This window comes from Panthera onca, chromosome B4, assembly GCF_046562875.1.
Source record: "Panthera onca isolate mPanOnc1 chromosome B4, mPanOnc1 haplotype 2, whole genome shotgun sequence".
Taxonomy (NCBI): domain Eukaryota; kingdom Metazoa; phylum Chordata; class Mammalia; order Carnivora; family Felidae; genus Panthera; species Panthera onca.
This window is the reverse complement of record NC_138345.1, coordinates 82,487,870-82,504,383: the sequence shown is the minus strand read 5'-3', so window position 1 is coordinate 82,504,383 and position 16,514 is coordinate 82,487,870. Positions and strand designations below refer to the sequence as shown.

Sequence of the window (16,514 nt, the reverse complement as noted above, 5' to 3'; positions counted from 1 at the left end):
TCTGTTTTCTGACCACTCCCTTATTCTGTCTTTTAGTACTTCCTTCCTTGCACAACAGGTGCTGGGGGAGGGGCAGTGCAGGATGAAGTGGCGGAGGCCTGGTTGGGAGAGTTTTTTGAGGGGGTGGGGGACAGAGAGAGGTGGAGAAGGAGAGATATGAGAGACCAGTGGGGAGAAGAGTGGAGCAGACAGCCAGCCTGATCTTTCCTTCCCTCCCCTACGTACCCCCAAGACCTATAGAGCCAACGGTTTGGGAGAGATGTGCTGGCTGAAGGCCTGGGCATCCTGGTCTTTGTAGGGGCTGTTCTTAGGGCCTCATGCCCCAGTGGTAGCTCTGTGCTAGGCACAGTCCCTCAACCTTGCCTGAAGAACTGGTGGTGGTGAGCATGGCACAGATTTTTGATGTGGGCCCACACCCAAATCCTGCCCTCACTCTGGTACTGCTCTGTACCAATTGGCTTGCCCCCTCTAGGGGGTTGTTCTATGTCCTGTCCCAGAGCACAGCAGCCATGTTGACATCTGTCCTTTTCTACTTAGCACTGCCCCAGGTGGCTATAGCCCAGCTAGCCATCCAGGTAAGCAGCAGTCTCCACCTTCCTGAATAGGGTGACACTAGGTAGGTAATAAGGGTGGATGGCTGATAAGACTTTAAGGAATGAACAAAAGAGGGGGCACCCCTGCTCTGTGCATCCTCTCATTTAGCCACCTTCAGTATGATGCAAATAGGTCAGTGAGTTAGGCTCAAGCAACTCAAGAATTTCGGTGACTTGCTGCAGATCCTTTGCTTAAAGCTTCCTTGGTGGATAGATGGTAGGGCCTGGGGGGGAGCAGATGGGGAGATGTTTGTGTTCTCTCACCCTGGTCCTAGCATCTCTGGTCTCATCTATGAGCGGGAAGGGTCATAGGCCAGGGTCTGAGCTTGGAGTTTTTCTCCACTATCCAGCAGGTACTCACCATGTGTGCTGTGGCTCACCAGCAGTGATTGGAAGCCGGTGGGCCAGGCAGTCTGGCAGTGGGATTCTCAGTGACTGCTGGAGCACTGGTATTGGTAAGAACCCAGCCCATACCAAGCAGGAGAGTAGGGAAGGCTGGATTCCACTCCTCAAGGGAGACACAGCTGGGGTTTTTTGTTTTTGTTTTGTTTGTTTTGTTTTGTTTTTAAAGATAGGTTAATAGAAAACAATAGGTATTCTAGTTATATGTAAATCTATGCAAAAACTCGAATGAGTTTTTGAGAGCTCATATTGAATTTGAAAGCTTGGCATTCAGCTAAGTGGCCAATATGAAAGGAAATGGACCAGGGTTCAGTTCTCCATGAGATTCTTATCAATATCTGATGAGGAATAAAGAGTAGAAGTTGGGGCACCTATCTGACTCAGTTAGTGGAGCATGTGACTCTTGTTCTTGGGGTCATGAGTTTGAGCTCCACGTTGGGCAGAGATAGAGAGGGAAAGAAGGAGAAGGAAAGAAAGAAAGAAGTTGATAGCTTCAAAAAGGAAATCTAACCATTGTATTTGCTGTCTATAAGTGCACCAAATTAACTGCACTTTGCCCTTCTGTTCTTTATTATAAGAGGCTGTAGGGTTGGTGGTTAGGGATAAGTTCTTGCTGTTAATAAAACCCTCATCAAATGTCTCCATTTATTAAGTGCTTTATTCTGTACCAGGCAGCATATTAAGACTTTACCTATGTTATGTTATTTGATCCAGAGGAAACTGAGGCTCGGAGAGCTTACATTAATTTATTCAACAAAGATTTATTTACTGTCTCCTGTGTGTCAAGCATGGGGTTTGTAGTGGTGAACAATTCAGACGCATCCCTGCCCTCTTGGAATTTATATTTAATGGGGATAACTTTAGCCAGGATGTTTGTTGTTGCTGTTGTTTGTTATGGATTTCAAGTGCATGCAATATTCCTTTGTTTATTACATCCCCTCCTCATTGGCTTATATTTGCCTCCCCGTAATTTTTTTTTTTTTTTTTTAAGCAACAGGCCAAAGTTTATTAGAGTATAAGAAAGGAAGAGTAGTAGGAAAGCTCCTTTTACCGAGAAGGGGCATTGGAAGGTGAATACCTCAGTTTGTTTGTTTGTTTTTAAATAATAAACTAAGCACCATTATTTTTTTAAGTAATTTCTATGTCCAATGTGGGGCTTGAACTCATGACCTCAAGATCAGGAACCTCATGTTCCACTGACTAAGCCAGCCAGGCACTCCAATTAAGCACCATTACTAACCAACCATGTAACAGAAAAACTGGAACCTTTTTGAAATCACAGAAATCTACATGTATGTATGTAAATATTCCAGTTCATCCCCTCCTCCCACACACTTGAAGTAAACACCATCCTGAAGCCTGTGTTCATCATTCTTTGTGGGGTTTTTTGTAGTAGTTTCATTTCATCTATATGTGTTCTGAAAGCATATTTTTATTTTAGATTTTTTTAACTTTACTTTTTCTTTCTTTCTTTCTTTCTTTCTTTCTTTCTTTCTTTCTTTCCTTCTTTCTTTCTTTCTGAGAGAGAAACAGAGTGTGAGCAGGTGAGGAGCAGAGAGGGGGACACAGAATCTGAAGCAGGCTCTAGGCTCTGAGCTGTCAGCACAGAGTCCAATGTGGGGCTCAAACCCATGAACCATGAGATTATGACCTGAGCTGAAGTCGGACACTTAACTGGCTGAGCCACCCAGGCGCCCCATTTTTTTTTAAATGTTATTCCTTTTTTTAATTTAACTTTTAATTTAATTTTATTTTAGAGAGAGAGAGCATGAATGGGGAAGCAGGGCAGAGGGATGGAGGGGGAGAGAGAGAGAGAGGAGAATATCTCCACACTGAATGTGGAGCCCAATGTAGGGCTTGATCCAATGATCCTGGGATCATGACTTGAGCTGAAATCAAGAGTCAGACACTCAACCGACTGAGCCACCCAGGTACCCCTGAACTTTATATATATATATATATATATATATATATATATATATATATATATATATATATATATTTTTTTTTTTTTTTTTTTTTTTTTTTTTTTTTTTTTTAAAGTAAGCTTCATACCCAGTGTGGAGCCCAAGGCAGGGCTTGAACTTACAACCCTGAGATCAAGACCTGAGCTGAGATCAAGAGTCACACACTTAACTGACTGAGCCACCCAGGCATCCCTAATTTTTTTTTTAATTTTTTTTTAACGTTTATTTATTTTTGAGACAGAGAGAGACAGAGCATGAACAGGGGAGGGTCAGAGAGAGAGGGAGACACAGAATCTGAAACAGGCTCCAGGCTCTGAGCAGTCAGCACAGGGCCCGACGCGGGGCTCGAACTCACGGACTGCGAGATCGTGACCTGAGCTGAAGTCGGCCGCTTAACCAACTGAGCCACCCAGGCGCCCCAGATCCTAAGTTTTTTTGTTTTGTTTTGTTTTGTTTTTTGTTTTCTTTATTTTTTTTTAACGTGTATTTATTATTGAGAGACAGAGAGACACAGAGCATGAGCAGGGAAGGGGTAGAGAAAGAGAGGAAGACACAGAATCTGAAGCAGGTTCCAGGCCCTTAGCTGTTAGCACAGAGCCTGACATGGGGCTCGAACTCACGAACTGTGACATCATGACCTGAGCTGAAGTCGGTCACCCAACCAACTGAGCCACCCAGGTGCCCCTCCTAAGTTTTTTTTAAGTAATCTCTGCAATCCAATGTGGGGCCCAAATGCACAACCCCAAGATCTAGGGTTGCATGCTCTACCAACTGAGCCAGACAGGTGCCCTGATTTTTTTTAACTTTACAAAAAGGTTATGCCATGTATAATCATCAGGGACTTTTTTTTTTTACTTGATATTGTATTGCTAAAATACATCCCTATTATTGAGTATCACTGCAATAGTTCACTCATTTTGACTGCTGAATAATTTTCCATTGTGTGAAATATATGTGTGTATATATATATATACCTAAAGGGAGAGAGAGAGAGAGAGAGAGAGAGAGATCACTGTCTATACATCCATTCTCCCATTGATGGGTATTTGGGTTGCTTTAAGTTTTTTTTGCTATTGTGAATAGTGCTGCTCTCAGTATTCTTGTACATGTCTGCTGGTGCAGGTATAGAAAAGTTCCTCTTGGGTATATACATGAGAAGCGAAATTCCTGGGTCAGAAAGTATGTTTATTCATCTTTTTTTAATGTTTATTTATTTTCGAGAGAGAGAGAGAGAGCATGTGCACAGGGGAGAGGCAGAGAGAGGGAGACAGAGGATCTGAAGCAGGCTCCACACTGACAGCAGAGAGCCCAATGTGGGACTCAAACTCACCAACTGTGAGATCATGACCTCAGCCAAAGTTGGATGCTTAATTGACTGAGCCACCCGGGCGCCCTTGTTTGTTCATCCTTATAAGATGGTGTTATACTGTGTTCCTGAGTGATTATTCTAATTTACACCCCCACCAGGAGTCATAACTAGTTCTGTCACTTTGTATTCCCATCCACATCTGAACCAAAGTATCTATTGCCAAATTCTCTGCTCTTAACACCATGATGGTTAAAGGACTACCTTCTGTCCTGTCCAGGGGTCCTTTCCCAGAAGCAGTGTGAACACTGCATATTCACTAACAGAGGTGACTGGGAACTGGGAGCATCTCTGAGTCAAGTGCAACAAGGGTTACAGGGCCTGAAGTGAGGAGATTGGTGGGGCTTCTAGAACCCAAGAGACTCCATAGATCTCTAATGGATTGTTCTTCTTCCATGAATTTGGGAGCTTCAGTCTCCTCTGACCTGTTCTCAGCAACTCTTCCTACATATGGGTGGGTTAGATGCACTCTCTGCCTTTGCTGTAACTGTTCCTATTTATCCCCAAGCTAGATATTGGAGGAAGAGACGAGCATAGGCCATTATCTGTGTTCCTCCTCTCTCCTCACAAGTGTACTGGATGGGACCAATGCTAGTGACCAATACTGCAGACCTCTCCTTCAAATTTTTGCTCTCTTCTGGGGCTTCATGGGAAAAGTTTGTGGCCTATATGACTTGCCACAGTATAGAGATGCTGGAGCCTACCAGTATGTCCCATTGTGCCTTCTCTACCATCTCCCAGCACTCATCTCTAGGTCCCAAGTTCATCACCAAACTTGAGCACAACTGAACCTCGTTCCCCATGCTCTCCTTTCCCATTTTATCCTTTTCTCTCTCCAGACACCCCCATCCTCAGATTTTTCCCTAGGGATTAAGATTTAAGACCCTAATGTCCTGATTACGACCATATTAGGAGGCATTAGACCCTCCCACTTGTTCATAGTCATGACTCTGTTTCTTTCTTTTTAGTACTTCTTGCCAGGACCTTGTAAGTTAGGAAAGATGAAGTATAAGCTGATTCTGAAATTTAACTACTAACCCTTTTCCCCCTCCTCAGGCCCACACCCCCAGCCTATCCATGGAAGATAGCTTCTTCCTCCTAACTGTCTTTGTGGTTTAAAAGGCCAGGCTGAGGGTTTGGAAAGGAAGGTGCTGGCATGGGTTGGGGGTGGGGAACCTGGGCTTCGAGAAAACCAGACACAGCAGAACTATTCTGTCCCAGAGCTGCAGGGTCCACAGATTCCAGACCAAACCAACCAATGGGCAAAGGCCCTCTAATCCCAGAGAACTAAAGAATTCTCTTCAGTTATCCAACTTCCCTGCTGGACCCCACTCCTGACCCCCACCCCCACCCTTACCCCTGCCCGACTCAGAGGAGACTGAAGGTCCTCAGGAGCACAGTCTTATACCCCATGAAGTGAACTCAGTCTGACTGACCTTCCAAGCAGAATTGAGGAATGTTCTAATACAGATGACAGTCAGGACCATGAACTCCAACTTTGACACAAAGGGAAGGACAGACTTTTATAGTCCCCCTATTCTTGGTCCCTTCCTCTCAGAGCCTCTCCAGCCCTGACACTACCCCCACCCTAACACCTATGGCTCTGCTCATCTCCCAGTGGAAGAGGGAGGGAAAATCCAACAGCTTTAACAGATGCGTAAGTGTGGGCCCAGCCCTCCACAGCTGTGAAGGGGTTAAGAGGCTGGACCAGCCACTTCAGCCTGCCCCTCCCAGGGATTAAGAGTCCTCTATAAAGGGGACTGTCCACCCAGATCAGGCCAGGGGGGCATCAGGGACCCAGGCATTGTGCCCATCCCCCCTGCCATGTGGGAACTGCGGTCAGCCTCCTTCTGGAGGTCCATATTTGCTGAGTTCTTTGCCACCCTCTTCTATGTCTTTTTTGGACTAGGGGCTTCACTGCGTTGGACCCCTGGACCCCTGCATGTTCTGCAGGTGGCTCTGGCCTTTGGCCTGGCCCTGGCTACGCTGGTGCAGGCTGTGGGCCACATCAGTGGAGCCCATGTCAATCCTGCAGTCACTTTTGCCTTTCTTGTGGGTTCCCAGATGTCGCTGCTCCGTGCCTTCTGCTATATGGCAGCCCAACTCCTGGGAGCCGTGGCTGGAGCCGCCGTGCTGTATAGTGTTACTCCGCCTGCCGTTCGAGGAAACCTAGCACTTAATACGGTAATGGTCAGCTAAGTGGGGCTGGAGGAACCTGGTACCCTGATTCCCTGCCTGGTGGTGGCCGATTGGATCCTCAGGGGGCTGGGACATTTGTGTGTGTGTGTGTGTGTGTGTGTGTGTGTGTGTGTGTGTGTGTTTCAAAGGTAGTTTGCAGGACTAAGGAAGGAGTAAGGAAGGCAAAAAGCCCTGGACTGTCTCAAGAAACCTGAGTTCTGATCTCAACTTTTCTTCCAACTCCTTGCAGGTTCTTAAGGAAACTTATTTTACCTTATGGGGCATCAGTTTCCTTATCTGTATAAATGGGCATAGTTATTTCCACCATGAAGGAGTATTAGGAAAAAATAAGAAACAAATACTGTGAAGAATACAGAAACAATTACTGTGAAGGTGGTTGTATTATCCTTCCTCTCCAGTCAACTGATGCCATAAGGGGGTTCCTGTACGGGAAGCCTTGAGGAGGTGACATTGTGGTAACCCTAATGAGCTGCCTCCTTTCTTCTTCCTTTGCCCAGTTGCACCCTGGGGTAAGTGTGGGCCAGGCCACCACGGTGGAGATCTTCCTGACACTCCAGTTTGTGCTCTGCATCTTTGCCACATACGACGAGAGGCGGAATGGCCGCCTGGGATCTGTGGCCCTGGCTGTTGGCTTCTCCCTCACCCTGGGTCATCTCTTTGGGGTAAGCAGGAGAAAGAATCAACTTCTTGTTTAAGGATTCCAGGGCCCCTAAACCTTTCCTAACTTTTAAATTTCTTTTTGCCCACCTCACTGTCAAACATGAACATAATCCACCTGACTCTATCAGTCAGCACAGAGGAATCAACATTGTTCTATTCCTCTTTTGTGACCACTACATCTGGTCATTCTTGCCCCCAAAGTAGAAATGTACGCATCATGGGGAGATGTGGGCTTTGCCTATGGATCTATCGTCTGTCCCCGATGAGGCATCAGTGCCTTCATTCCATTGTGGAACCTCCATGAAGCCTGTCCTTCCCTACTTGCTGCTGGCTGGAGGCAAGGTGCCAGCCCTCAAGGACATGTGGGTTGCGGGGAGAGAAGCTGGGGTGGAGTAGGGGAAAGTGTCTCAATTATGACTGTGTCTTTTGCAGATGTATTATACTGGTGCAGGCATGAACCCTGCCCGCTCCTTTGCTCCTGCCATTCTCACCAGAAACTTCACCAACCACTGGGTAAGTAAGGGGAGAGGGACAAGGTCCTGAAGCCCTCCTGGATGGGTGTGGGCTGCAGGTTCCATGTTCGGCTCCTACCTTTCATCTGGATGTGTTAACTGCTTTACCAGCACTCAGCTAAAGGGGCTGTCACAGTTTGGCATGTCTATGGGAGCAGGATTCATTATTTTGCTAGAAAGAGAGGTTCTTGTTCATATTGTTCCTTCACTGGTTGGTCAAGGGATTTTTACGAAGTATCCACGGGATTCTAAACCTAGCACTGTGAGGACAGACAACTAAACAGGAAGTCAGAAACTTCTACTCTCAGAGCTCAGGATATGTGTAAGTAGAGATAGGCCTGGGTCTCATTCCAGTTCTGGCACATTATTGGCCTTGTGTGTGACCATGGCAAATGGTTCAGTCATTCTGCACCCCGGTTTCCTTAGCATAAAATGAGGTGTTATGAAAAATAAGTATGAAAGTTATATGTGTGAAACATTTAGCACAAAATATGGCATGGAATAAGTCCTCAATAAAAATTGGTTATGTTTCTGTTGTTTGGCCAAATGCCAGACAAACATACAGAAGTAATTTTCAAAAATTTAAAAGCTGTACCCTTGTTTTCATGGCATCATTATTCATAATAGCCAAAAGGTGGAAGCAACCCAGTGACCCTCGTAAATGAATGGATAAACAAAATGCAATATGTACATACACTGGAATAATATACAGCCTTAAAAAAAGCAAAGTCTTACTCATGCTACAACCTGGATAAACCTTGAGGACGTTATGCTACATGAAATACACCAGTCACTGTATAATTCCGCTTATGTGAAGTATCTAGCGTAGTCAAATTCATTGAAACAAAGCAAAACAATAGTTGACAGGGGTTGGGAAGAGGGAGCAATGGGGAGCTATTATTTAATGTGTATAGAGTTTCAGGTTTGCTAGATGAACAAGTTCTGGAGATTTGTTGTACAACAATGTGAATATACGTAACACTACTGAACTGTACACTTAAAAATGGTTAAGATGAGGGGCACCTGGGTGGCTCAGTTGGTTAAGCATCTGACTCTTGGTTTCGACTCAGGTCATGATCTCACGGTTCAGGAGTGGAAGCCCTGCATCGGGCTCTGTGCTAACAGTGTGGAGCCTGCTTGGGATTCTCTCTCTCCCTCTGCCCCTCACACTGCTTGTGCTCTGTCAGTCTTTCTCTCTCAAAATAAATAAATAAACTGAAAAAAAAAGAAATGATTAAGATGATACATTTTATGTGTTTTACCACGAGTAAAAAATTTTTCAAAGCAATATATAAACTAGTGCAAATTGATAAAAAATAGAATTTATATGTGCTGAGATGTGGGATAAAGGAGTAATTTGGTGAGTCAGAAAAGAAATGGTAAGTTTTGAGGTACTGGCACTGAAGCAGTTTAGAATTTAAAAACAAACAAACAAACAAACACTGATTTCTGCTTAAATAGTTCCCAGTTTATGTGCCAAGTGCAGATGTCTGTTTTCCACCCATAGAGTTGGAAAAAGAATAGCCTTGCTCTTTTTTGTTGTTGTTGTTTAATTTTTTTCTTTTAATTTTTTTCAATGTTTATTTATTTTTGAGAGAAAGGGTGGACAGAGCATGAGCAGGGGAGAGGCAGAGAGAGAGGGAAACACAGAATCTGAAGCAGACTCCAGGCTCCTAGCTATCAGCACAGAGCCTGATGTGGGGCTCGAACCCACGAACTGTGAGATCATGACCCGAGCCAAAGTTAGACAGTTAACCAACTGAGCCACCCAGGCATCCCACTTGCTCTTGATCCCTTCCCCAAGTCTGATTATTCCTCTCCTTTTCCTACAGGTATACTGGGTGGGCCCAATCATTGGAGGAGGACTAGGCAGTCTCCTCTACGACTTTCTCCTCTTCCCCCGGCTTAAGAGTGTTTCTGAGAGACTGTCTATTCTCAAGGGTGCCAGGCCCAGTGACTCCAATGGACAACCAGAGGGCACAGGGGAACCTGTTGAACTGAAGACCCAGGCCCTGTGAAAGCTCCAGTTGGCCAGAGGGAGTAGGAAGCTTCTGGGTTTATTCAGAGGGGCTGAGCCAGCGCCTGGATGAAGAAAGAGACTGGGGGAGGGACATGTATTTCTTTATTTTTTAATTTATGTGTGTGTGTGTGTGTGTGTGTGTGTGTGTGTGTGTGTGTGTTTTGCCTTTTGCCGTGTGAAATCTTTCAAGTTGCATTCATGAGCTGGTTTGTGCAAACTTCCCTTCCTCTCCATCCCACCTCTCTTCGCCGCTGTGTGTGCATGATTGTGCGTATGAATGTGAGTGAATGTGGCTGTGTCTAAGTTTTGGGGCACAGCAGGAGAGGTAGGGAAGGGAAAAAAGGTGTCATCCTTTACCTTCCTCTCCCAACCCAGTGTGGTGAGCACAGGAACCAAGACCTTTAAGCTTCGGCCTTTACCTTGCTGCCAAGTCAAGTTTATGACCCTAGGTTTCTGCAGGAGCAGGGAAGCAGGGAGTACTCTTCACAGGAGGCAGATGGAGACAAGGCATTCCAAGGGTTGGGTGGAAGGGGCTGGAGGCAGGGAGAGAGGAAATGGCGTTATTAGCCCCAGATCAGGTTGCAATTGTACCAGAAAGTTTTGGGGAAGTTAATCGAAGAGTGTAGTCTACTTATCTCAGGGATGCTTGCCCCAAGGACTTGGGTGGGGAAGTAGCTCTGAGAAAAGTGAACACTGGGGTTTGAACTGTTCTGTAAAGCCACATAAACTTGTCTACATCCACTGGCTGGGTTTTGTGTTCATTCTGGTATGATGGATCTCTTTGGAGGCCCTGGGCCAGTGAGCTCCCAACCTAAACAAGGGGTAGGGTGAGCCTAGAATCTAGAAAAACTAACTAGTTTAGCTGTTTTGCCAGACATTCCCAAAAGGGCCTTCAGGCAGAAGGTACTTAAGCCACAGAAGGGTTCCCTAAAGTCAAAACAGGAAATCTGATGCCTGGAGCAAATCATGAGGCAGGGGAGCAAATCATGGACGGGGGGGGGGGGGGGGGGGGGGGGGGGGGGGGAGGGCGGCAGTAGGAGGGAAGAGTCTTTGACCCTCAGAGTCTTAATTTAGTTAGAGCAACTGAAAACACCCTTCAAATGGTATCTTTTACCCCTAGTTTTATAGTCTTTATTTTCCTTTTTTTGTGTGTGCGTCTTTTCACTTTTCTCATGTGTCCTTTCATCTTCAGCAATTCTCTCTTCATATTCTAGAAATCGATTCGTTCTATTCAAATGATTAATATTTCATGAGATAATTATTCGTTTGAGCCCTATCTTCTTTTGTCATGGGCAAAATACACTCAGCAGAGTCCAGAGGAGATTCTCAACTTACCAATGTATATTTACTGTTGTTCTCTTCCTTTTAGGCGTCTGCACGCTTCGCTAGCTTTAAGCCTATCTCTCTAGCGTGAAAGGCACCCCGCCCACAAAAGACCACTCTAGCCCTTAGCTCAACTCCACTTCCTCCCAAATAAAGCCTAATTTTTCTAACTAACCAGTGGGACTTTGGAATAATCCACTTGACTAGGAGAAGGGGAAGAGAACGTTTGTAAATTTACCTCTAATCGGATTTTGATTTCTATTATTTTAAGTTGGCAGAAAATTCATAGCGCTGTGGTTCTTAGCTCAATATAGGGAATGGACTCAGATAAAACAGTACGTGTACTCGCTTCCCTTTTCCTTACTTCATCACCACCACCCCCTGCTCGCTTGGGGTCATATGCACCAGCCCAGTTCGCCCCGCCCCGCTCCCACGCAGGCGGGGATTGGTCTCGCTGAGCCGGGTGGCGGGAAAGGCTGCGGCTGGGGGCCTGCGGGCCGTTGGCTCCGCGGGGATCCTGCGGACCGGCGGGGAGCGGGTGAGTGTGTGGGAGAGAGGGCCCTAGCGGATGGCGTCCTTTCGGAGCCGCGGGTGCACTCTTGGCAAGTGCGGAGTCCCCTTTCCCGCCGCCAGGTTTAAAGACAGGGGGCGGGGCACGCGCTTTAGGTGCGCACGCGCAATTCTTCGCCCCCGAGTCCGAAGTAGGTGCCGCAGCGTTCCCCGTTTGCTCGAAACGCTCCTTTGTTCTCCCCGCGCCCCTCAGTACAGTTGGTCTTCGCGCAGGGGTGGGGTCGTGATGGGAAGGGGCTTGGAACTCTTGAGGTAGAACCGAAAGGTCCAGGGCATTTTCACTTCGGAACTTCCTTCCCATCCAGTTCAGACCCCAAACAAGCGCAGCTTAGCGATCAGCAGGTCGCTTGACGTGAATCTTGGGATTTTACGGCATGGATTTCTCATTCCCTTCCCTCCTTTCTCTCTGGTATAAGACTTAAGGAGGATACAGTTTTTGCTTGGGTTTGTTAGCTGGACTGCCAGCCACTAATTAAGCTCCTTCCCTTGAGTCTCAATTCTTTGCCCTTCGAGCTGCTACCAGAGTTACTTTATAAAAAATCAATCTGGTAATTTCAGATTATATTTAAAACTCCTCATTGGCCACCCACAGTTAGGCTTAAATCCTTAGTCGGCATCCATGGCCCTTCACAGTCAGATCCTCTCAGCTTCATTTTCTAAAGTTCCCTAACATTTTTTCTGTATCATGCACTTGACTCTGTCACATGGAAAGGGTGTATGCATTGTGCTGTTTCATGTCTTGGTACCTGTGCCCTGCTGTTCCCTCTACTTGAAGTTCTGGCCATGTCTTTGCCAAATGAACTTCTCTTTCAGGACTGAGCTCACTTGTCCCTCTGAAAAACGTCTGTTTCCAGTCCTCCCCCGCCCCCGACCCCCCCCCCCCCCCCGACCTTGGCCAAAGTAGTCACTTCTTTCTTTGTGTTCTTGAAGTTTTGTACCTCCCTCTATTATCAGTGTCGCTGATACAACCCAGTAAAAGGTTCCTGAGCTCCTAACAGGTACCATGCACTGTGCTCTGTGACAGGTGGACAGACAGAGATGAATAGGACAGAGTTCCTGACCTTAAGGAACTCAGTCTGTATGGAAAAACTCATGTAAATGAGCCCTCTGCATTTACTGGGTGACAAGTCTGCCCTGGCTTTCTTACTCCTCTCACTTTATACTCTCTTGAACAAGCTTACTTACTGCCACAGTTTTACACACCTTGTATCCTGATGCCTCCAAATCTCCAGCTCCAACTTTTCCTCCCTCTACTTCAGTTCCAGTTTAGAAACTGTTTATTGATCATTTACATTGTGCTGGTCACAATGATTCCTGATCTCAAGGAGTTTATAATTTAGTGCAGTTGTTAGCAGTGGATTGAGTTAGAATCAGCAGGTGAACATTTTCAAAACACTCTGGCCCAAGCCCCACCCATTATAAATTTTGATTTTGGTAACTAGACTGACAATTCAAAGGTGAAAAAGAAATACTTTATGCCCTCAGGGAATATGCCCTCCTCCTAAGGGAGGAAATTTCAAACAATGTTTAAGTATTACAACATGGTCTGTAAATGCCATGATGGAAGTATATTTATGGCACAAAGTAGACACAGGAGAGAGAGGTCTCCTGCATGGAAAAGTCAGGAGGAGGTACCATTTGGGCAGAGCCTTGAAAGATAAAAGGATAGACTTTAGGGCATTCAGGAAGATTGTCTTGAGAGAGTAGCTTAAAAAGTAATCAGGGAGATTATGAAGGACTTTGTACGTAGACATTTGCAGCTGCTGAAACTTTAGTTTTGTATTACAGTAGTGCATGTTGTGGTAAAAATTCAAATAGTACTAAAGTGAAAGGTAAATATTTCTTTTATTGTAGCTCCCCCCATTCTCCCCAGAGACAGTCACCATGGAGTTTCTTATGTATTCATTGAAAGGTTTTGTTTTGTTTTAAGTTTATTTATTTTGAGAGAGACAGAGTGTGAGGAGGGGAGGGGCAGGGAGAGAGTGAGTCTCCCAAGCAGGCTTCACAGGATCAGCTCAGAGCCTGACACAGGGCTTGAACTCAAGAAACTGGGAAATCATGGGGCGCCTGGGTGGCACAGTCGGTTGAGCGTCCGACTTCAGCCAGGTCACGATCTCACGGTCTGTGAGTTCGAGCCCCGCGTCAGGCTCTGGGCTGATGGCTCGGAGCCTGGAGCCTGTTTCCGATTCTGTGTCTCCCTCTCTCTCTGCCCCTCCCCCGTTCATGCTCTGTCTCTCTCTGTCCCAAAAATAAATAAAAAACGTTGAAAAAAAAAAATTAAAAAAAAAAAAGAAACTGGGAAATCATGACCAGAGCTGAAATCAGAATTTGGGTGCTTAACTGACTGAGCCACCCAGGTACTCCATCCATTGAAGGGTTTTAAGCAGGGTGGTTATATGGCCAAGTCTAGTAACCATTTTGTGAATACTTAAGAGAACAAGATGATGCAGGAAAAGAAGTTAGGAAGTGGTTGAGTAATCTAAGCTAGAGATACTCAGGGTCTGAACTAAGGCAGTACCAATGGGGATTTATAGGGGCTGGATAGGAGAGCTTAAGGAAGTAGAATTAGCCCGAGTTAATGACTTGAGGTATCTAGGATGACGCCTAGCTTTCCTATGTGAATGACTGAGTAGATAGTGTCGGTCCCTAAAGAGATCCAAACTAGAAGTAGAGACACATTTGGGGGGAAGAGAACACATTTTGGACATGTTGAATGTGAGGTATCTATGAGGCATAAAGATGGAGAATGCTATTAGTGAAATATGAGATCGGCACCATGAGAGCTCAGTATAGCAAGGGTATAGGTTTGCTGGCTAATGACAGAGATGGTGGTTGAAGCCATGGGAATGGAGGAGTTTGCCCAAGGAAGCTGTGTAGTGTAAGACTGGAAGAGAAATGAAGACAAAGGCCTATGAACATCTGTGCTTAAGGAGGAGAGAAGGAGAAGCCAATATGGGGTCAAGGAAAGGTAATTGTTTTATGTTGGATTTTCTCCTCCCTGAGATGGAAGAGCTTTAAGCAACTTACATGGGGATGGGCCAATATAAAGAGAAGACTGGAAACATGAGAAATGAGGAACAACCAGGGTGCCTGCCTGACTCAGTCAATGGAGCATATGACTCTTGATCTTGGGGTTGTAAGTTTGAGTCCCACATTGGGTATAGAGATTATTTAAGAAAAATAAAATCTTAAAAAAAGAGGAACAGTCAATTAAGGGACAGGAAGTGATTGATTAATCACAAATGGAGGGCTTGCTTAAATTAGAAGCAAAGAAGTCTGGGTGGGACTTGAAATATGTACATTTTTAGGCTTGGGCAGAGAAAGTTGAGAGAGTTCTTTCTTGTCTGATGACCTCAGTTGTTCCCTAGAGGAAAGGGGCAGAGACACCAAATGAGGTCCAGGAAGCAGTGCAGTTGAGGGGCTTGAGGATAACAGTGAAAGCTAGTAACAGTTGTTCCTTGGGAATGAGAATAGGAAGTGAACTAGGAACACTAAAAAAGATTTGCTGGGCCACGCTGAGGTTGGAGACTACACAGTGGTTATGTACCATTCTGCACGGTTGTTTGGTTTTCTTCAGCAAATCTGAATCATGATTTAAGTTCGAGTCTAGAAAGTAGATGGTTGGATTGATCTGAGGTTGGGATCTTTTGTATGGTGAAAGCAGGGAAAGGAAAAAGATTGACACACCTCACAGAGAGTGATCCAATAGTAGGTTAAGGGATACTGCTTGTGCCTCCCCAGTTTGATCATTTGCTTTTCAGCTCAAAAATCTTCAAGGACTGACTTCTGGCTTTTGTTCTAAATCCTTGAATTGGTAGACAAAGACAAGGTTGTCCCATAAAGTCAGTTCCAACCCCTCATTTCTACTGCTTTCCTGTTAGTCTCACCTGCCCAGAGTAGCTCCCTCCCTGCTTTTGCTCTGGCAGTTCTCTGTCTAAATACTCCTCTGCCTCTCAGCTGCCTGAATCCTATGCAACCTTTGAAGGCCTGGGTCTAATCACACTTCCTCTGACAAAAACCTTCTTGACCACTTTAACCTGAAAAGAGCCCTAGTTTTTCAGAAATTTTTTTCAATATCACTTAATTAGAGCTTGTACTGATTTGTCTTTTATGTTGTTTGTTCTATATCGGGTGGGCTTTATTTCTGCAACTAAATTTCTTAAATTGCTTTAGCACCCACACAACATTTGTCTTTTCACCTTGGGGGCTCTACGTAAGCATTTAGTGGTTGACTATAGAATCCAGTAGATGGAGAGGAAGTTAATATTTTGAGAGTCCTTACTTTGTGCTTAGTATTCAGTAAAGTGCCTGGTATCAGTGCTTCTCAAATTATCTTGGTAAAGGACACGGTAGGTTTCTCCCCCCAAGCTGTTACACATCAGTACTTTTCTTTCTTTCTTTTTCCCCCCAGGTTTACTGAGTTACAATTGACCTATAACATACTTTTCTAAAAACACTTTTTTTGCAAAATACTGGGACTGTTTGATCACTAATGATAAACAATTCAAGTAGTACTAGAGTGAAAGATAAATGTTTCTCCTACCCTAGACTCCTCCTCCCCCGTTCTCCCCAGAGACAATCACTATGAAGTTTCTTACATAGCCATTGAAAGGTTTTAAGTAGGGTGGTTATATGGTCAAAATCTGGTAACCATGTTATGAATAGACTTAAGACTGGAAGCAGGGATAGAGGTTAGGAAGCAGTTGAGTACTCTAGAGATAGTCAGGACCTGAACTAAATTGAATTACTAGAAAAATAACATGAAAAAACTACAGAATGTAGACTTTTAAAAATTATCAGATTCAACAAACATTAACTCTCACCTGCCGTAAGACATTCTAAATGTGTACGCTTTGTGTCTGTACTGTATGCAGACTGCTAACAGTTTGTGGACCAACAGTG

General features: G+C 45.1%; 2 protein-coding genes across 3 annotated transcripts in view; both read left to right on the top strand.

The window, feature by feature from the left end:
• The first annotated feature begins 6,114 nt into the window (after positions 1–6,114).
• Positions 6,115–10,460, top strand: MIP (major intrinsic protein of lens fiber). Its single transcript, XM_060657265.3, has 4 exons — positions 6,115–6,512; positions 7,025–7,189; positions 7,620–7,700; positions 9,532–10,460. The coding sequence occupies exons 1-4, from the start codon at positions 6,153–6,155 to the stop codon at positions 9,715–9,717; spliced, it is 792 nt and encodes a 263-aa protein (XP_060513248.1). The 5' UTR covers positions 6,115–6,152; the 3' UTR covers positions 9,718–10,460.
• A 1,015-nt stretch (positions 10,461–11,475) lies between these two features.
• TIMELESS (timeless circadian regulator) overlaps positions 11,476–16,514 on the top strand; it is a 30,700-nt gene continuing 25,661 nt past the window's right edge. For both annotated transcript variants that reach the window (XM_078449779.1, XM_078449778.1), the window contains exon 1: positions 11,476–11,580. The gene's annotated coding sequence lies outside the window, so the exon portion shown is untranslated. The remainder of the gene's footprint in view (positions 11,581–16,514) is intronic.